Genomic DNA, 22,525 nt, shown 5'->3' on the forward strand with positions numbered 1-22,525 from the left:
AATCCCCCCCATAGAAACATGGGGGCAATTATTTTAGAAAGACTTCCTCATATGCGTTCTCCTGTTCTATTGTTTTTCTTGTAACTTTTCATTGTTTAGCAGCCAAAGGCCTGATCCTAATCATAGCAACCCATGATACAACAACTATCATTAGATCGCCCCGCTTTCTACATTTTGAACAGATATTTACATTTCTGTCCACGAAACTGCTCGCATGTGCTGTGCACATTTTAGAATGAGTTTTCCTGCCAATTGCATTTTTGGAGCATTCGCGCATAGGCCTACTGCTGTGTGCATATTGCTGAATAAGTAATAGCTCGACATTTTAAGCTAAACATTCTGATCTGTTCCGTCAACATTGTTAATTGATACGGCTTAAGGAAGTGTGTATACAGGGTATACCCGCCACTACACGACTGACTCTATGCACAAGGACAACGTTGAACAATTTACACAGATTTCACGAAAAAAACACATTTGCTGGTAGACCTGTGCAGACGCAAAGTTAAGTAACAGAATTACAGTAAAATCTCCAAGGTTTAAATATATTTTTTTAATAGATGACAACTTTATAAAAAAACGATGCGCACTCTTCAATGGGGCAGAAGTCTGAGTTGTTGTGATTCTGGATGGCCAGAAAGCAACAGTGTCAAGAAACTGCCTTTTGGGGAATCTTAAGTGATTTGTTTCAGCTAGTTTCATCTTGTTCTTGATACCATGTCTTGTTTTGACTGATTTCATGTCAATACTTATATGGCTCAGATTGGCTAGCTAACCAACAAATGTAATGACATATTTGAGACAAGTGCTAATTGTGCAAATGTATTTGTTTCCAATAAACATTGGAGACTAAATATAATTGACATGTTGTCAACAATCTAAGCCAACCCTGTCTGTTTTGACACAAACTCAGCAAAAAAAGAAACTGCCCTTTTTCAGGGCCATGTCTTTCAAAGACATTTGGATTTTTACGAATTAACTTCATAGATCTTCATTGTAAAGGGTTTAAACACTTTCCCATGTTTGTTCAATGAATCATAAACAATTAATGAACATGCACCTGTGGAACGGTCGTTAAGACACTAACAGCTTACAGACGGTAGGCAATTAAGGTCACAGTTATGAAAACTTAGGACACTAAAGAGGCATTTCTACTGACTCTGAAAAACACCAAAAGAAAGATGCCCAGGGTCCCTGCTCATCTGCGTGAATGTGCCTTAGGCATGTTGCAAGGAGTCATGAGGACTGCAGATGTGGCCAGGGCAATAAATTGCAATGTGAGACGCCTAAGACAGCGCTACAGGGAGACAAGACGGACAGCTGATCGTCCTCGCAGTTGCAGACCACTTGTAACAACACCTGCACAGGATCGGTACATCCGAACATCACACCTGCGAGACAGGTACAGGATGGCAGCAACAACTGCCTGAGTTACACCAGGAACGCACAATCCCTCCATCAGTGCTCATACTGTCCGCAATAGGCTGAGGGAAGCTGGACTGAGGGCTTGTAGGCCTGATGTAAGGCAGGTCCACACCAGACATCACCAGCAACAATGTCGCCAATGTTCACAAACCCACCGTCACTGGACCAGACAGGACTGGCAAAAAAAAGTGCTCTGCACTGACGAGTCGTGGTTTTGTCTCACCAGGGGTGATGGTCGGATTCGCATTTGTCCTCGAAGGAATGGCCGTTACATCGAGGCCTGTACTCTGGAGCGGGATTGATTTGGAGGTGGAGGATCCATCATGGTCAGGGGCGTCACAGCATCATCTGACTGAGCTTGTTGTCATTGCAGGCAATCTCAGTGCTGTGTGGTACAGGGAAGACATCCTCCTCCCTCGTGGTACCCTTCCTGCAGGCTCATCGTGACATGACCCTCCAGCATGATAATGCCACCAGCCATACTGCTCGTTCTGTACGTGATTTCCTGCAAGAGAAGAATGTCAGTGTTCTGGCATGGCCAGCAAAGAGCCCGGATCTCAATCCCATTGAGCACGTCTGGGACCTGTTGGATCAGAGGGTGAGGGCTAGGGCCATTGCAGCCAGAAATGTCTGTGAACTTGCAGGTGCCTTGGTGGAAGACTGGGGTAGCATCTCACAGCAAGCACTGGCAAATCTGGTGCAGTCCATGAGGAGGAGATGCACTGCCGTACTTAATACAGCTGGTGGCCACACCAGATACTGACTGTTACTTTTGACCACCCCTTTGTTCAGGGACACATCATTCCATTTCTGTTAGTCACATTTCTGTGGAACTTGTTCCGTTTATGTCTCAGTTGTTGATTCTTATGTTCATACAAATATTTACAGATGTTAAGTTTGCTGAAAATAAACGTAGTTGACAGTGAGAGGACATTTATTTTTTTGCTGAGTTTAGTTGCTGCACAAGTCGGTTTTGTTGCTAAACAACCAACTATGCGACCACGTTTTCCAAAAACTCTGTTAATGCTGCAATGTGTAACTTTTGGGCGACCTGACCAAATGCACCTAGCAATGCGACTTATAGAACTGTCATTCTCATTGAAAGCAAGTCTTAGAAGCGGTAGATCTGTACTATGTGCGCTATTTCTATGCTTACGTTCTTAAGTTTCGTTTTTGTGACTTTTACTTTTTGTACACCAGCTTCAAAAACAGCTGAAAATACAATGGTTATTGAAAATATATTTCACAGTGGATTAGATGGTACAGTGATTCTCTACACTGCTTTGTCATCAGACTGAAATTAGGAGTAATATTAGAAATCAAGCAACCAGGAAATGTCGGAGCGATTTCTGCATATTGCACCTTTAAATATCTCCTCAGAATTAGGTTTCAAATATGTCTGCAGAAAGAATGGGGTGTCAGCTATGACATGACACATTGAGTTTGATATATATCTTGGTTATTGAACTACAGTAGGTGAATTGGATTTACATCCAGTAATGTAATTACATCATGGGTCCCTGATCTGTACTATACAGAAATTGATATTTATGGATATTAATCTAAATTATCTTCATGTGATGTATCCTGAATAGGTACATAAAAGAAAGTAGAAATATGCATTATCCTTCTTTTGGATATTTGGGTATTATTTTACACACTGGCTATTATTCTAATGAGCTCCGCCCCCAAGTTTGGTCCAGTTGGTCCGGACCAAACCAATCATAGATGTCTCTTTCACAAGTTACGACATCACAGTAAATGAAAAAGAGGGTACGTAGTAGGTGTGCGAGAGGAAGGAGAATCAGCACAAGTCTGGTTGTCCTTTCAGTTTTCAGTCTTGCTTTGACTACAAGATGAAAGAAAATAGTTATGAGCTGAACATAACAGTATGCTAGTGGAAAGAAAGACAGTAGCAGGTGACTCAACGGTGGTTTGTTAACACTATGATTTTCAATTGTAGCCAGTTCAATTGCGGAAATTCCGTTACCGATTTGGTAACTGAATTACGACTTTTAATCACTTTATAATACATAAACGTTTATCAGTAAATACACTAGCTTATTTGGTAGGTCTACCTATACTTGTTACTTCTGTGAACTTTCATTATCCTCCCTCAGAGAGAAATTTGAAAATATCTTAAACATATGGGTTTTTGGAAACGAAAGGCACATTTTTAGGATGGAAAATGGTTGAAAAATGTACAGTTGAAGTTTGCATACACCTCAGCCAAATACATTTAAACTCAATTTTTCACAATTCCTGACACTTAATCAGAGTAAAAATTCCTTGTTTTAGGTCAGTTAGAATCACCACTTTATTTTAAGAAATGTGAAATGTCAGAATAATAGTAGAGAGGATCATTTTGTTCAGCTTTTATTTATTTCATCACATTCCCAGTGGGTCAGAAGTTTACATACATTCAATTAGTATTTGGTAGCATTGCCTTTAAATTGTTTAACTTGGGTCAAACGTTTTGGGTAGCCTTCCACAATAAGTTGGGTGAATTTTGGCCCATTCCTCATGACAGAGCTAGGGTAAATGAGTCAGGTTTGTAGGCCTCCTTGCTCACACACCCTTTTACAGTTCTGCCCACACAATTTTCTATAGGATTGAGGTCAGGGCTTTGTGATGGCCACTCCAATACCTTGACTCTGTTGTCCTTAAGTCATTTTGCCACAACTTTGGAAGTATGCTTGGGGTCATTCTCCATTTGGAAGACCCATTTGCGACCAAGCTTTAACTTCCTGATATCTTGAGATGTTGCTTCAATATATCCACATCATTTTTCTGCCTCATGATGCCATCTTATTTGTGAAGTGCACCAGTCACACCTGCAGCAAAGCACCCCCACAACATGATGCTGCCACCCCCGTGCTTCACGGTTGGGATGGTGTTCTTCGGCTTGCAAGCATCCCCCTTTTTCCTCCAAACATAACAATGGTCATTATGGCCAAACAGTTCTATTTTTTTTTTTCATCAGACCAGAGGACATTTCTCCAAAAAGTTTGATCTTCGTCCCCATGTGCAGTTGCACACCGTAGTCTGGCTTTTTTTATGGCGGTTTTGGAGCAGTGTCTTCTTCCTTGCTGAGCGGCCTTTCAGGTTGTCGATCTAGGACTCGTTTTTACTGTGGATACAGATACTTTTGTACCCGTTTCCTCCAGCATCTTCACAGGGTCCTTTGCTGTTGTTCTGTGATTGATTTGTACTTTTCGCACCAAAGTACGTTAATCTCTAGGAGACAGAAAGCATCTCCTTCCTGAGCGGTGTGACGGCTGCGTGGTCCCATGGTGTTTATACTTGCGTACTATTGTTTGTACGGATGAACGTTGTACCTTCAGGTGTTTGGAAATTGCTCCCAAGGATGAACCAGACTTGCGGAGGTATACCATTTTTTTCTTGGCTGATTTCTTTTGATTTTCCCATGATGTCAAGCAAAGAGGCACTGAGTTTGAAGGTAGGCCTTGAAATACATCCACAGGTACACCTCCAATTGACTCAAATGATGTCAATTAGAATATCAGAAGCTTCTAAAGCCATGACATAATTTTCTGTAATTTTCCGAGCTGTTTAAATGCACAGTCAACTTAGTGCATGTAAACTTCTGACCCAGCTGAATTGTGATACAGTGAATTAAGTGAAATAATCTGTCTGTAAACAATTGTTGGAAAAATTACTTGTGTCATGTTCTAACCGACTTGCCAAAACTATAGTTTGTTAACAAGAAATATGTGGAGTGGTTGAAAAATGAGTTTTAATGACTCCAACCTAAGTGCATGTAAACTTCCGACTTCAACTGTATATATGCTTTAATGAAAAAAATGTTTTTAAAGACTCAGCTTTATTTGATATGGTCCTATGAAGTTTACATGTTGGAGCTCATGGGTCCTTTAGATGGAAACGCCCATGCTTAACTAGGGAGGCTCGACAATCGCTAGTCAGGTTTCCATCCAAATGGCGACAGCTTTTCATGCAAATATTAAAAATTGAATAAAAACATTATGGGCATTTTCACATGAGATGATGCCTTCAAACTGACCAATACATTTTGCGGTTAAAATTCCCATGTATTGAACAAAAAAATACAAGTTAAATTGGTTTCCATCGCATTTTCAACTCTACTGATTGTTTTGTCACAAAACCTGTTGCGTTATGTTGCAAAATGTGCCCACTCTGGTCTTGGCACATGCGCTCTAGCCAACAGCTCGCAGGAAGTGCGGGTAGGCTACCTTCATGAGATTATAAAGACTGAGCTAGATTATTTGTATTTGTCAAATGCAGTGGAGGCTGGTGGGAGGAGCTATAGGAGGATGGGCTCATTGTCATGGCATAAATGGAACGGTATCTAACATATTTGAACCATGTTTGACTCCTTTCCATCAATTCCAGTCCAGTCATTACAATGAGCCCCTCCTATAACTCCTCCCACCAGCCTCCACTGGTCAAATGGCAGCCAAGCATCATGATCATGTCACCAGAATAAAACTCTTGATATTTATTGAAAAGGTGCATCAGGTTCATCACCGGGCACTTTCACCACCCTGTGAAGGCTGCTGAGGGGAGGACGGCTCATAATAATGGCTGGAACGGAGCAAATGGAATGGCATCAAACACATGGTAACCATGCGTTTGATCCCATTCCTCTCCTGCTATTTTCACGAACCCGTTAAAAGTGCCACAACCTCCTGTGAGTTCATCATAACTTATTTCATCTGTATCCTAAAACTGCAAGCTTTCCCTGAGTCATAGCAGGAGACCACACAACATATTGCATGACTCTGAAGTTTACTTCTATATGATGGGTATTATACCAATATCTTTCTAGATTTATTCTTGCCTCCTATAAAGACCCTATGAGTTGTGAACCGTACATGATACAGACAACATCTTGGTGTCATTACACTCCTTATAGTTTGCTTTAATATATGGAGTGTCTAGATGAAATAAAAATATTTCACATTCATTTGTTCAACATAGCAAAATATGAATCGCAAAACTACCCGTTTAGATTTTGTTCATTTTTAGACATATTGTTTAAAGCAATATACTCTACAAGTACATCACATTTACAGAGTGGGTTCTCTGCTACATGATAAATGAATGATTGATTGTGTAGCAGTAATAATCAATTGTATGAGCACCACCACCAGAGTGAATGGGAAAATGGATTCAAAGTGAACTCCTTCTGCTGGTGATTTGCTGAATGTGTAATCTTAATTAAAAGGAGGGCTTGGATTGGTTCATGACATGTAATGTAAATTTCAATGTATAAAATCATATTTTCAAACGTACCAGGGAGCCCACTCTGGATGTGATGTACTTGTAGAGTATATTGTTTTAAATAAAATGTCTAAAAATGATTATTTTTTAAGTGTCATTTTGGGTGATTCTGTCTTTAAGGGCGTGTTCGTAAATTCACTCCGTCGTGCCAGAGTGTGCTCAGAGTGCATTTGTGAGTGTCGTTAGATTGTCCGTTAGTAAATTCAGAGCGTTTTGCTCTCGGAGCGTTCAGAGCGCACACTGGACGCTCTGGCCGAGGAGTAAGGTTGATGCGATCGTTCTGACCTCCCAACAGCAGTCAAGCACGCAACCGAACTTGATTGCTACTTCCAGACACAAATGAGAGAACACCTCACTCTGAACATTTTACATGCCCTAAGCACAACTGTTTAGTCTGTATTCAAATTATCTGGTGCATTGGTGAATGCAACTGTGCTGCTGGCAACCATTTCAATATGTTTTTTTTTCTGCCGACGTTTACTGGACGGCAGTATTATTCAAATGGGTGTTGCGCGTTCGTAAATTCCTCAGTTATTTTGTGCTCTGGCACACAGACGAGTGTGCTCTTAAATCGGAGTGTATATAGCCAGAGTGAATTTACGAACACAGTCCAAGTCTCCAGTGGGTGATGAAGTCCCTTCCATCTATGTAATGTATTACGTTAAGGACAGGTGCAGTCAGGTGGAAGGAGGGGTGGAGTGCATGACACTCCATCCTGGAGTCTGCCTCAACCCATGGGTCCAATAAGTTCAATAAGTACAGACAGATGTGAGATGTAGGAGGATGGCACTCTTCCCATACCACTCCAGGAGGCTGCTTTGCATTGGTCAGTAGCCTACAAAAGGAATATGAGAAGAGTGCAATTGCTGAACTTAAGTAGATATTCTAAACAAAGTGTTTTGATATCTTTCAAGTGTAACAGTAACAATAATAACAAAATATTTAATAAAAAAGTACTTGTATAATTTTAATGCTGAGTGCAAGGTCTCTCCCAATTCATACATCAGTATCACCCCGTCTTTGAGTCAGAGGATTCCAAAAGCATCTCTTCTGCCCATCTGTAAAAAACAAAAAAAAATTAAAATGAGGAAGAGTTGATGAGTGGCACACATATTAAAAAGGGTGAGATTACTAAACACTTGTGATGTACCGTCTTATTAGTAATCCCCTTTTGCCCCTTCGGAGGTGTTTGCCAACACCTGATGGGCATGGCAGCGTAGAACAGCTCCAGGCACCTCTTGTCACAAATACTGGTCATGAAGCAGCCCGACTTCGGCTTCTTCATGGCATTCGGAAAGTATTCAGACTTCACTTTCTCCACATTGTTACGTTAGCCGTATTCTAAAATGGATTAAATAAAAAAATGTTCGTCATCAATCTACAGACAATACCCCATAACGACAGAGCTAACAATTTTTTAGAAAGCTTTGCAAATTGATAAAATATTTGATTTTAAATTAAATAAAAAGTATTCAGACCCTTTGCTATTAGACTATGCATCCTGTTTCCATTGATCAACCTTGATGTTTCTACAACTTGATTGGAGTACACCTGTAGTAAATTCAATTGATTGGACATGATTTGGAAAGGCCCACACCTGTCTATACAAGGTCCCACAGTTGAAAGTGGATGTCAGAGCACTTGGTGGAACCACCGAGACTCTTCCTAGAGCTGGCCGCCCAGCCAAACTGAGCAATCGGGGGGAGAAGGGCCTTGGTCAGGGAGATGACCAAGAACCTGTGGGTCACTCTGACAGAGCTCAAAAGTTCCTCTGTGGAGATGGGGGACCTTCCAAAAGGACAGCCATCTCTGCAGCACTCCACCAATCAGACCTTTATGGTAGAGTGGCCAGACGGAAGCCACTCCTCAGTAAAAGGCCCGCTTGGAGTTTTCCAAAAGACACCTAAAGGACTCAGACCATGAGAAACAAGATTCTCTAGTCTGATGAAACCAAGATTGAACTCTTTGGCCTGAATGCCAAGTGTCACGTCTGGAGAAAACCAGGCACCACTCATCACCTGGCCAATACCATCCCTACGGTGAAGCATCATGGTGGCAGCATCATGCTGTGGGGATGTTTTTCAGGGGCGGGGACTGGGAGACTAGTCAGGATTGAGGTAAAGATGAATGGAGCTAAGTACAGAGATCCTTAATTAAAACCTGCTCCAAAGCACTCATGACCTCAGACTGGGGGAGAAAGTTCACCTTCCAACAGGACAACGACCCTAAACACACAGCCAAGACAAAACAGGAGTGGCTTTGGGACAAGTTTCTGAATGTGGCCCGGTCAGAGCCCTAACTTGAACCCTATCGAATATCTCTAGAGACCTGAAAATAGCTGTGCAGCGACGCTCCCCATCCAACCTGGCAGAGCTTGAGAGGATCTCAAATGGGAGAAACTCCCCAAATACAGGTGTGCAAGCTTGTTGCGTCATACCCAAGAAGACTCAAGGCTGTAATCGCTGCCAAAGCTACTTCAACAAAGTACAGGGTCTGAATACTTATGTCAATGTGATATCCGTTTTTTTTATATACATTTGCAAAAATGTCTAAACCCGTTTTTTGTGTGTAGATTGATGAGGGGGAAAAAATATTTAATCAATTTTAGAATAAGGCTGTGATGTAACAAAATGTGGAAAGAGTGAAGGAGTCTGAATACTTTCCAAATGCACTGTATATCCAACCCAGCTCCTATATCACTGGGGGAGAGAGGGAAAGACATTCACCATACAGTCATGGAAGCCAACAGTAAATACACAATTCAACATAGCCAATCAGAGATCCTGATACACAGCTAAATCACAAGGGACACGTGCCAGCATGGAATTACTCACTCCGCCCAGGAGTAGTCCATTGGCACAGTGTGGAAGGGGACACCTCCTTACAACATACATATACACACACAGCAATGATTACATTAACAATGGTGGTTAGGTGAATTCCAGGACAGATGGTGTTTTGACCATTGACCAAATCAAATGTGACCAACCTGATTCAAGTGTCCTCCATTACTCTGAAGTGGGACTGGTGTCTAACAGTTCCTGATATGGTAGGAGGGTTCCTAGATGCTGCTGAACAACAAATCCACCAGGTTTTGTATGTAGGCTGTGAATGAAATAAAATATAACTCAAACATAGCGAGAAAAATAACTAGTTTGGAATTCATTGATATGCTAATAGAGGGACTAACTACAGAATAGATTCAGCCCGGTGACGCTGAACGCCGTTACTATGCAACCAGCTGTGTACGTTGCTGAATGCTTCCTGATAACGTTTTGCTATTCACTGCCAGAGCCATAGTTATATTTGTAGTAGATTAGTACCATAATTTATTTTTGCCTTAGAAAATAAACGACAAACTTATTATCACAGTCATGTTTTGGGTTAGCAGACGAAGCCCCCAAATGCTAGCTAGCTACCTCATTTGCAAATCCAGGTAAGTTATATCTTTGTCCGAGTTTAAATGAGTTGGCTATCTAGCTAACATTAGTTAGTGCTGAAACATTATTGACAGTAAGCTGGCTACATGTTATTATTAGCTAGAAAGCTAGTATCCAAGTGCCTGCCCTGTATCGACTTAAATTTGAGCAAATAATAAAATGTCAATGGGCTACAATTAGCTGTTGTTAGCTAGCTAAGGTCAGCTATGCACATCGTCCTCTGAGATGCTACATCACATTACACGTAAGCTTGATGTATTTAGCTAGCTACAGTATCATTCTCCTTTCATCTGTGGCATCATAGATCGCCTGGCACGCTAGCATTATCAAATAATGTTGTATAACCAAAAATAACTGCTAGCTAGTACCAGCTATATACTTAGCTAAAGTACTCACCAACACCAGTGGTTTGACGGTTGACAGGCAGCGGAAGATACACTGTCGCAAGTAATCCATTCCTGGCCATCTGGCCATATTGTTGAAATGCATTGGAAGTTTGCAACAACTTTATGGAAGCCCATTCTCACTCCTATTTGCGAGAAAAATGTGCTTACGTTGCACCCATATGCAGACTTGACAACGAATGTCCACATGGCATCTGGGAACATAGCACAACATAGCACAAGGTGTTGTCTCTGGGCAATTGGCAGTTGTGTAAAGTCCTTAAGTAAAACTACTTAGTTTGTTTGGGGTATCTGTACTTTACTATTTATATGTTGACAACTTTTACTTCCCAACATTCCTAAAGAAAATTATGTACTTTTTACTCCATACATTTTCCCTGGCACCCAAGAGTACTCGTTACATTTGGAATGCATAGCAGGACAGAAAATTTGTCCTATTCACACACTTATCAAGAGAACATTCCTGGTCATCCATATTGTGTCTGATCTGGCAGACTCACTAAACACATGCTTCGTTTGTAAATTATGTCTGAGTGTTGGTGTGCCCCTGGCTATCTGGGAAAAAAAAGAAAATGGTACCTCCTGGTTTGCTTAATATAAGGAATTTGAAATGATTTATACTTTAACTTTTGATACTTAAGTATACCCAACACTCCAGTAAGTTGTAAAGAACTCACAAAACTACATTTCTGACGATACTGACCAAAATTATCCTATTTACACTGTGTAGTCAATTTTGGCACCAGAATGAATGATTCCGACTCATATTGATGCCACATGGGACATTTAAAACCAGACATATTGCTTCTAAGAGACCGTTTAAATGTTGAATAAATTAATGTGTAAATGTTTCATAATCTAGATGTTCTCCATACGTTAGAAGACACTAAGTATAATGACACCAAGATGTTGTCCAACCATGATTGTGTTCTGACCCCAGTGTAGCTCAATGTAAACAAGGGTAACGTGTAGGCTTACGCTGACATTTTGATAACCATGTAAATCTCTCTTGGACAAGATGACTTATCAATATAGTCGGCTCTACTTACGTTCAGATTTTAAAATGCTAATAAGCATCAAAGTAGACATGCAAAACTACAAATCCCTGCAAGCTCCAGCACATCACTAGCTGACACCTTTGCTAACAGGTATTGTGTCCATTTAAAAACTTTCACAGGACAGATCACAGAATTGGGAATTTAAAGAAGTGTAGCCAATTTATTTCTTACTACATTTAGCTAACATTAGATAGCTAATTCAGAGATTCTTACCTTTGCCTCGATTCAGCAGTCTCGTCCAGGTCATCATGGCATTTGTAGTCCTTTATGATAGTCATATTAGCAGCTAATTTGCTATGCATTATTGGGGGGGGGGGGTAAATACAGGCAAATATATTTCTAAAAAGTAACTTTGTCCTAGAGAGCTTTACACAGTTATCAAAACATCACGCCAGGGTAAGCCACGAAACACAGCTCTTATTTTAAATGTTTCTAAAATCCCCTATGAGGAAAAATGAATGGCGGGAAAACAATTGGAACCATTTCCCTGTTTGACCGCTAAGTTTATGGGTATTATGACCCATACTGTGGTACTCTATAGCCGCATTCAAAACAACTGGAAACTCAGAAAAATGCGAGGTCAAATCAGTGATCTTCAGGTCCTAGCTCTAGAAAGAGGCCCGAGTTCCCGAGTTGGAATTCCAAGTTGGATGACTTAATATACATTTTTCCCAGTCGGAGCTTTAAAAAAAAAAAAATTGTATAAAGTGTTCCCAGTTGTTTTAAAAGCAATTACATCGGAAGTGTGAGATTTCCAAGTTGTTTTGAATGCGGCATATTTCGGAGTTGTTTTGAACCCGGCATAATTTTGTGACGTGATGACTCAAATTACATCACCCCCGTAACATTCACATTGGAATCAAAACAGTGCAACGCCAATGCATCATACGGCGCCGCGGGCGTACCATTTAAAATAAAATAATCTAATAATCCAAACCCAGTCCAGACAACTATGCAAAAACTATCCGCCTGTGTGTATAACCTGTAGCTAACAGCAAGCAAACGCCTCAGGGTTCAGACTGTTTGCAAAGTGTGTGGTGACAGGAGAGGTGGTGTTCAATCACGGTCCAGCTCTAGATTTTAGGCGAACGTTACTTAGCTCATCCTTTGCAAGTAACTCTGCATGATCTAATAATTTGAGTATGGCATTGGCTGTGTTGTTACTTTATGATAATGATCTAGTTACAGTATAGGCAGGAAATAGATACATGGCAGGGTAAAGGCACCCACAAATGTATTGTCGCTATCTAGTGATCTAAACAGTTGAGTGTGGTAGCAATGGTTGTTCAATGACAATAGCTACAGTACTGGGTATCTAGCTAGCTAGTTAGCGTGACAAATATATAAGCTATCGTTATAGTTATGACATGACATCTGGCTTGTTATCTACCAATCTTCACAACCTGTATAGACCAAGCAGACTTTTCCAACGACTTCATAAAACACTGATCTGGCATTAGCTATAAATCCTTTAAGTGACCAGCTATAGCTCAGCTAGCTAATAAAGTTAGCTTGCTGACTAGCATTGGGACCAGTGCCAAGGAGTGCGGGCGAGTCTGCAGAAATGCAAGCTATGCTAACTACTTAGCATTACAAGTCTTACCTTGATCTTTGTATCTAGGTCCCCCGTCCTCCACAGCATTTAATAAACGGGTTTTCAGTTGGTCCTCGTGACAAGTCCTCTTCTATATCCCCGACACGGAACATGCACCAGCCGGTTTTCACAATGCCATCCGTTCTCCTCTAGCTTGCTAATTTGATTTCATTTCGTGGCGAGACTGATTCGCCTTTGTCTGACTGACAGTGGCCATATTGACATTAATAGCGAGCGCACTGAGGTTCTCTGGGATTCGTAGTTTTGGAAATTCCTATTGCAGGAACGTCTCAGAAACATACGATCTTGAATGCATCCTTGATAAACTCTTTCTCTGGATTTGACCGCCGCCTGGCGGAATTGTTGTCTAATAATCCAATCAATTTTTTTTCAGTAATGGAGATGTTGTTTTCCAAAGTTTTAAAAGTTATCCACTTCAGTTTTTTTGACAGACCCAAATTAGACCACAATCACCTGCTTTTGGACATTAATAATGTTTTCTCATCTAAGGTGTGTGTGTGGATGTGTTTAGCTATACTTGTGGGGTCCAGAAGTCCCCACAAGGTCAAATGCTATTTCTAGGGGGTTTAGGGTTACGGTTACGTGCTTCTACACCTGCATTGCTTGCTGTTTGGGGTTTTAGGCTGGGTTTTTGTACATCACTTTGAGATATCAGCTGATGTACGAAGGGCTATATAAATACATTTGATTTGATTTGGTTAGAATTAGTGTTCGGGTTAGGAGCTAGGGTTAGTTTTAGGGTTAACGTTAGGTTTTTGGGTTAAGGTTAGGGAGAATGGGATTTTGAATGTGACTGAATTGTGTGCCCCCACTTGGTTAGTTATACAAGACTGTGTGTGTGTGGTTCTGGTCCTGGTCTGAAAGAGAGAGACCCCATGGTAGCAGCCACGGTAGCTGAGTGGAGCCTGTTTAATGTATGGTTTGGCCGTGGTTATGTCAAACTGGGTAAGGGAGAGTGCAGGCAGTTACATGCACAATGGAGGGTAAGCCACCACTCATCTTTTCAACCCTGACAGTGAACAGTAAGCTCTATTTTAGGGCAATTCCACCACTTTTAAAACGCATTATCTCCAGCACAATACCAGGGCCTACATACGTGGAAAAGGCACATTTCTGTATTTTGTAGAAAAATGTTAAAGGTTATTGTTTATTTTATATATATATATATATATATATATATATATATATATATATATACACATACACACACACACACACTAACGTTCAAAAGTTTGGGGTCACCTTGAAATGTCCTTGTTTTCTATAAAAACATACAAAAATGAGTTGCAAAATTAATAGGAAATATAGTGAAGACATTGACAAAGTTATAATGATTTTCAATTGAAGTAATAATTGTCTTTCAAACTTTGCTTTCATCAAAGAATCCTCCATTTGCAGCTATTACAGCCATGCAGACCTTTGGCATTCTAGTTGTCAATTTGTTGAGGTAATCTGAATAGATTTCATGCTTCCTGAAGCACCTCCCACAAGTTGGATTGGCTTGATGGGCACTTCTTCTTCGGTCAAGCTGCTCCCACAACAGCTCAAAAGTGTTGAGCTCCGGTGACTGTGCTGGCCACTCCATTATAGACAGAATACCAGCTAATTGCTTCTTCCCTAATTAGTTCTTGCATTTTTTATATATTTTTTTATTTTCAATCTTTATTTAACCAGGTAGGCCAGTTGATAACAAGTTCTCATTTACAACTGTGACCTGGCCAAGATAAAGCAAAGCAGTGCGACACAAACAACAACACAGAGTTACACATGGAATAAACAAACATACAGTCAATAACACAATAGAAAAAGTCTATATACAGTGTGTGCAAATGGCGTGAGGTGGTAAGGCAATAAATAGGCCATAGTAGCGAAGTAATTACAATTTAGCAAATTAACACTGGATTGATAGATGTGCAGATGATGATGTACAAGTAGAAATACTGGTGTGCAAAAGAGCAAAAAAGTAAATAAAAACAATATGGGGATGAGGTAGGTAGATTGGATGGGCTATTTACAGATGTGCTGTGTACAGCTGCAGCGATCGGTAAGCTGCTCTGATAGCTGATGCTTAAAGTTAGTGAGGGAGATATAAGTCTCCAACTTCAGCGATTTTTGCAATTCTTTCCAGTCATTGGCAGCAGAGAACTGGGAGGAAAGGCAGCAAAAATAGGTGTTGGCGTTGGGGATGACCAGTGAGATATGCTGGAGCGCCAGCAGGTATATGACCAATGAGCTGAGATAAGGTGGAGCTTTACCTAGCAAAGACTTATAGATGACCTGGAGCCAGTGGGTCTGGCAACAAATATGTAGCAAGGGCCAGCTGACGAGAGCATACAGGTCGCAGTGGTGGGTGGTATATGGGGCTTTGGTGACAAAACGGATGGCACTGTGATAGACTGCATCCAGTTTGTAGAGTGTTGGAGGCTATTTTGTAAATGACATCGCCGAAGTCAATGATCGGTAGGATAGTCAGTTTTACGAGGGTATGTTTGGCAGCGTGAGTGAAGGAGGCTTTGTTGCGAAATATGAAGCTGATTCTAGTTTTAATTTTGGATTGGAGATGTTTAATATGAGTCTGGAAGGAGAGTTTACAGTCTAGCCAGACACCTAGGTATTTGTAGTTGTCCACATATTCTAAGTTAGAACCGTCCAGAGTAGTGATGCTAGTCGGGCGGGCGGGTGCTGTTGAAAAGCATGCATTTAGTTTTACTAGTGTTTAAGAGCAGTTGGAGGCCATGGAAGGAGTGTTGTGTGGCATTGAAGCTTGTTTGGAGTTTTGTTAACACAGTGTCCAAAGAAGGGCCAGATGTATACAGAATGGTGTCATCTGCGTAGAGGTGGATCAGGGAATCATCAGCAGCAAGAGCGACAATGTTGATATATACAGAGAAAAGAGTTGGCCCGAGAATTGAACCCTGTGGTACCCCCATAGAGACTGCCAGAGGTCTGGACAACAGGCCCTCCGATTTGACACACTGAACTCTGTCTGAGATGTAGTTGGTGAACCAGGCGAGGCAGTCATTTGAGAAACCAAGGCTGGTGAGTCTGCCGATAAGAATACGGTGATTGACAGAGTCGAAAGCCTTGGCCAGACAGTACTGTCTTTTATCGATGGCGGTTATGATACCGTTTAGTGCCTTGAGTGTGGCTGTGGTGCACCCGTGACCAGCTTGGAAACCGGATTGCACAGCAGAGAAGGTACGGTGGGATTCGAAATGGTCAGTTATCTGTTTGGCTTTCGAAGACTTTAGAAAGGCAAGGCAGGATGGATATAGGTCTGTAACAGTTTGCGTCTAGAGTGCCACCCCCTTTGAAGAGGGGGATGACTGCGGCAGCTTTCCAATCTTTAGGGATCTCGGACGATATGAAAGGGAGGTTGAGCAGACTGGTAATAGAGGTTGCATCAATGGCGGCGGATAATTTTAGAAAGAGAAGGTCCAGATTGTCTAGCCCAGCTGATTTGTACAGGTCCAGGTTTTGCAACTCTTTCAGAACACCTGCTATCTGGATTTGGGTGAAGGAGAAGCTGGGGAGGCTTGGGCAAGTAGCTGCGGGGGGTGCAGAGCTGTTGGCCGGGGTTGGGGTAGCAAGGAGGAAAGCTTGGCCAGCCGTAGAGAAATGCTTATTGAAATTCTCGATTATCATGGATTTATCGGTGGTGACAGTTTCCTATCCTCAGTGCAGTGGACAGCTGGGAGGAGGTGCTCATATTCTCCATGGACTTTACAGTGTCCCAAAACTTTTTGGAGTTGGAGCTACAGGACGCACATTTCTGTTCGAAAAAGATAGCCTTTGCTTTCCTAACTGACTGCGTGTATTGGTTCCTGACTTTCCTGAAAAGTTGCATTTCGCTGGGACTATTCAATGCTTGTGCAGTCTGCCACAGGATGTTTTTGTGCTGGTCGAGGGCAGTCAGGTCTGGCATGAACCAAGGGCTATATCTGTTCTTAGTTCTACATTTCTTAAAAGGAGCATGCTTATTTAAGATGGTGAGGAAATGACTTTTAAAGAATGACCAGGCATCCTCTACTGATAGGATGAGGTCAATATCCTTCCAGGATACCCTGGCCAGGTCGATTAGAAAGGCCTGCTCGCAGAAGTGTTTTAGGGAGCGTTTGACAGTGATGAGGGGTGGTCGTTTGACCACGTACCCATAGCGGATGCAGGCAATGAGGCAGTGATCGCTAAGATCCTGAAAACAGCAGAGGTGTATTTGGAGGGCAAGTTTGTCAGGATAATATCTATGAGGGTGCCCATGTTTACGGATTTGGGGTTGTACCTGGTGGGTTCCTTGATAATTTGTGTGAGATTGAGGGCATCTAGCTTAGATTGTAGGACTGCCGGGGTGTTAAGTATATCCCAGTTTAGCTCACCTAACAGAACAAACTCTGAAGATAGATAAGGGGCAATCAATTCACATATGGTGTCCAGGGCACCGCTGGGAGCTGAGGGGGGTCTATAACAGGCGGCAACAGTCAGAGACTTATTTCTGGAGAGGTACATTTTTAAAATTAGAAGCTGAACTTTGCAGGCTATCTCTGCAGTAGATTGCAACTCCTCCCCCATTGGCAGTTATATCTTGATGGAAAATGTTGTAGTTGGGGATGGAAATCTCAGGATTCAGACATGGCTTCAATGATCAGGAGTAATGGTCCAGGGCTTACGGCAGGATTCCGGTGTTGTAGTGGAGAAAAACAGTCCGATATGCTCAGGTTTGTAAACGCCCTGTGCAGACTGGCAAGTATTATCCAGGCTAAAAGCGGCTGGTGTCTGTGCTAAAGGTAAAGGCCGCTAGCAGTGGCTAACTTTGACTAAATAGCTAGTAGCTAATTAGCAGGTTAGCTTCTGAAGGCTAGTTTCTGATGGAGGTTCTGGCTATAAGGTCTAAAAATATCAGATCCGTATCACATTGGGTGAGGCGGGTTGCCGGAAGGTATATTTAATTTAAAAATGAAAAAATAGATTGAAATATATACAAAAAATACTAAATGTACACGGGAGAACGACAAACAACGTCTGCACTGCTACGCCATCTTGGAACATTCTTAGTTTGGAGCTGTGCTTTGGGTCATTGTCCTGTTGTTGGAGAAATGGGCTCCAATTAAACGCTGTCCACAGGGTATGGCATGGTGTTGCCAAATGGAGTGATAGCCTTCCTTCTTCAAGATTCCTTTTACCCTGTACAAATCTCCCACTTTAGCAGCACCAAAGCACCCCCAGACCATCACATTGTCTCCACCATGTTTGACAGATGGTGTCAAGCACTCCTCCAGCATCTTTTCATTTTTTCTGCGTCTCACGATTGTTCTTCTTTGTGATCGGAACTCCTCAAACTTAGATTAGTCTGTCCATAACACTTTTTTCCAATCTTCCTCAGTCCAGTGTCTGTGTTCTTTTTCCCATCTTAGTCTTTTCTTTTTATTGGCTAGTCTGAGATATGGCTTTTTCTTTGCAACTCTGCCTAGAAGGCCAGCATCCCGGAGTCGCCTCTTCACTGTTGACGTTTAGTCTGGTGTTTTGCGGATTGAGAACTTGTGAGGTATCTGTTTCTCAGACTAGACTCTCTAATGTACTTGTCCTCTTGCTCAGTTGTGCACAGGGGCCTCCCACTCCTCTTCCTATTCTGGTTAGAGCCAGTTTGCGCAGTTCTGTGAAGGGAGTAGTACACAGCGTTATACGAGATCTTCAGTTTCTTGGCAATTTCTCGCATGGAATAGCCTTCATTTCTCAGAACAAGAATAGACTGACGAGTTTCAGAAGAAAGTGCTTTGTTTCTGGTCATATTGAGCCTGTATCGAACCCACAAATGCTGATGCTCCAGATACTCAACTAGTCGAAAGAAGGCCAGTTTTATTGCTTCTTTAATCAGAACACCAGTTTTCAGCTGTGCTAACATAATTGCAAAAGGGTTTTCAAATGATCAATTAGCCTTTTAAAATGCTAAACTTTGATTAGCTAACACAACATGCCATTGGAACACATGAGTGACGGTTGCTGATAATGGGCCTCTGTGTGCCTATGTAGATATTCCATAAAAAATCTGCAATTTTCAGCAACAATAGTCATTTACAACATTAACAATGTCCAACACTGTATTTCTGATCAATATGATATTGCTTTAATGGACAAAAATTGTTGCTGTTCTTTCAAAAACAATCACATTTCTAAGTGACCCCAAACTTTTGAACAATATTTTTATATATATATATATATATATATATATACTGCTTAAAAAAATAAAGGGAACACTTTATTCCCTTTATTTCCTACTTTCAAACTGTCATGCAATAAAATGCGAATTAATTACTTAAAAATCATACAATGTGATTTTCTGGATTTTTGTCTGTCTCTCACAGTTGAAGTGTACCTATGATAAAAAATTACAGACCTCTACATGCTTTCTAAGTAGGAAAACCTGCAAAATCGGCAGTATATCAAGTACTTGTTCTCCCCACTGTATATACAGTGCCTTGCGAAAGTATTCGGCCCCCTTGAACTTTGCGACCTTTTGCCACATTTCAGGCTTCAAACATAAAGATATAAAACTGTATTTTTTTGTGAAGAATCAACAACAAGTGGGACACAATCATGAAGTGGAACAACATTTATTGGATATTTCAAACTTTTTTAACAAATCAAAAACTGAAAAATTGGGCGTGCAAAATTATTCAGCCCCTTTAAGTTAATACTTTGTAGCGCCACCTTTTGCTGCGATTACAGCTGTAAGTCGCTTGGGGTATGTCTCTATCAGTTTTGCACATCGAGAGACTGACATTTTTTCCCCATTCCTCCTTGCAAAACAGCTCGAGCTCAGTGAGGTTGGATGGAGAGCATTTGTGAACAGCAGTTTTCAGTTCTTTCCACAGATTCTCGATTGGATTCAGGTCTGGACTTTGACTTGGCCATTCTAACACCTGGATATGTTTATTTTTGAACCATTCCATTGTAGATTTTGCTTTATGTTTTGGATCATTGTCTTGTTGGAAGACAAATCTCCGTCCCAGTCTCAGGTCTTTTGCAGACTCCATCGGGTTTTCTTCCAGAATGGTCCTGTATTTGGCTCCATCCATCTTCCCATCCATTTTAACCATCTTCCCTGTCCCTGCTGAAGAAAAGCAGGCCCAAACCATGATGCTGCCACCACCATGTTTGACAGTGGGGATGGTGTGTTCAGCTGTGTTGCTTTTACGCCAAACATAACGTTTTGCATTGTTGCCAAAAAGTTCAATTTTGGTTTCATCTGACCAGAGCACCTTCTTCCACATGTTTGGTGTGTCTCCCAGGTGGCTTGTGGCAAACTTTAAACGACACTTTTTATGGATATCTTTAAGAAATGGCTTTCTTCTTGCCACTCTTCCATAAAGGCCAGATTTGTGCAATATATGACTGATTGTTGTCCTATGGACAGAGTCTCCCACCTCAGCTGTAGATCTCTGCAGTTCATCCAGAGTGATCATGGGCCTCTTGGCTGCATCTCTGATCAGTCTTCTCCTTGTATGAGCTGAAAGTTTAGAGGGACGGCCAGGTCTTGGTAGATTTGCAGTGGTCTGATACTCCTTCCATTTCAATATTATCGCTTGCACAGTGCTCCTTGGGATGTTTAAAGCTTGGGAAATCTTTTTGTATCCAAATCCGGCTTTAAACTTCTTCACAACAGTATCTCGGACCTGCCTGGTGTGTTCCTTGTTCTTCATGATGCTCTCTGCGCTTTTAACGGACCTCTGAGACTATCACAGTGCAGGTGCATTTATACGGAGACTTGATTACACACAGGTGGATTGTATTTATCATCATTAGTCATTTAGGTCAACATTGGATCATTCAGAGATCCTCACTGAACTTCTGGAGAGAGTTTGCTGCACTGAAAGTAAAGGGGCTGAATAATTTTGCACGCCCAATTTTTCAGTTTTTGATTTGTTAAAAAAGTTTGAAATATCCAATAAATGTTGTTCCACTTCATGATTGTGTCCCACTTGTTGTTGATTCTTCACAAAAAAATACAGTTTTATATCTTTATGTTTGAAGCCTGAAATGTGGCAAAAGGTCGCAAAGTTCAAGGGGGCCGAATACTTTCGCAAGGCACTGTACATACACATACATACATACATACATATACACACCTTGTAAGCATTTGTATCTGTCATGTGTGAATGTTGCTGTTTTTATGTTTACTATACACAGTATATCAGAAATTGTGTAATAGAATTATTGTTAACATAAAATTATAAATATAGTTTATACATTTTCTGTATATTGTAAATAGCCTCTAAAATATATGTAAACAGACCATAAATGTCAAAAAATGTGTTTTCTTGGAAAGCAGTAAGTGCTATGATCCTGTCTCAGCCTCCAGTAATTATGCTGCAATAGTGTCGGGCGGCTAGGGTCAGTCTGTTATATCTGGAGTATTTCTCCTCTCTTATCCAGTGTCCTGGGTGAATTTAAGTATGCTCCTTCTAATTCTCTCTTGCTTTCTCTTTCTTTCTATTTCTCTCTCTCTCTCTCTTCTCTCAGAGGACCTGAGCCCTAGGACCATGCCTCAGGACTACCTGGCATGATGACTCCTTGCCGTCTCCAGTCCACCTGGTTGTGCTGCAGTTTCAACCTTTCTGCTTGTGGCTATGGAACCCTGACCTGTTCACTGGATGTGCTACCTTGTCCCAGACCTACTGTTATTCTCTCTCTCTCTACCGCACCTGCTGTCTCTAACTCTGAATGATCGGCTATGAAAAGCCAACTGACATTTACTCCTGAGGTGCTGACCTGTTGCACCCTCTACAACCACTGTTAACCACTGTTATAATCTCCACATGGCACAGCCAGAAGAGGAATGGCCACCCCTCAGAGCCTGATTCCTGTCTAGGTTTCTTCCTAGGTTCCTGCCTTTCTAGGGAGTTTTTCCTAGCCACCGTGCTTCTACATCTGCATTGCTTGCTGTTTGGGGTTCTAGGCTGAGTTTCTGTATAGCACTTTATGACATCAGCTGATGTAAAAAGGGCTTTATAAATAAATCGGATTGATTGATACAATATCAGTACTTTTTACATTTACAACTTTTCTAAGTCATATCATCAACTGATTTCAGCCAGTGTATGGTTGTGGATTGACTGCATTGTTTCAATGGAAGGTTGGCGTATTGTCAGTTAATTTGAACAATTTATGGAATTTTTCCTCAGACTGTCTGGCTAGCATACAGTGGAGATACATTCTTGAAATTCATTATTTTATTTATATCTTATCACAGCTTTGGCAAACCATGGTTTAGCAACTCCCTGACCAAAATTACTGACCTTTATCCCA

At 41.3% G+C, this 22,525-nt stretch overlaps 1 protein-coding gene and 1 long non-coding RNA gene across 9 annotated transcripts in view; one reads left to right on the plus strand and one right to left on the minus strand.

Annotated features, from left to right (window-relative positions):
• LOC110505329 (homeobox-containing protein 1) overlaps positions 1-13,734 on the minus strand; it is a 34,534-nt gene extending 20,800 nt beyond the window's left edge. For 2 of the 8 annotated variants that reach the window (XM_090220604.1, XM_090220600.1), the window contains exon 1: positions 13,214-13,518. Coding sequence is in view for 4 of the 8 variants with exons in the window: in XM_090220598.1 (XP_090076724.1) it covers positions 11,824-11,912 (89 nt within the window). In the remaining 4 variants the exon portion in view is untranslated. Of the gene's footprint in view, positions 1-11,823; positions 12,647-13,213 lie in introns of those variants that run through there. The other 6 variants (XM_090220602.1, XM_090220601.1, XM_021584504.3 and 3 more) reach the window with 5 other exon arrangements.
• On the plus strand, positions 9,907-22,254 carry LOC149972055 (uncharacterized). The gene is made up of 2 exons (XR_016491890.1): positions 9,907-10,144; positions 21,740-22,254. It is a non-coding gene; the product is annotated as an uncharacterized LOC149972055 (long non-coding RNA).
• Positions 22,255-22,525: the final 271 nt, after the last annotated feature.

Source organism: Oncorhynchus mykiss, chromosome 25, assembly GCF_057628025.1.
Source record: "Oncorhynchus mykiss isolate SJ-2025 chromosome 25, ASM5762802v1, whole genome shotgun sequence".
NCBI classification, from domain to species: Eukaryota; Metazoa; Chordata; class Actinopteri; order Salmoniformes; family Salmonidae; genus Oncorhynchus; species Oncorhynchus mykiss.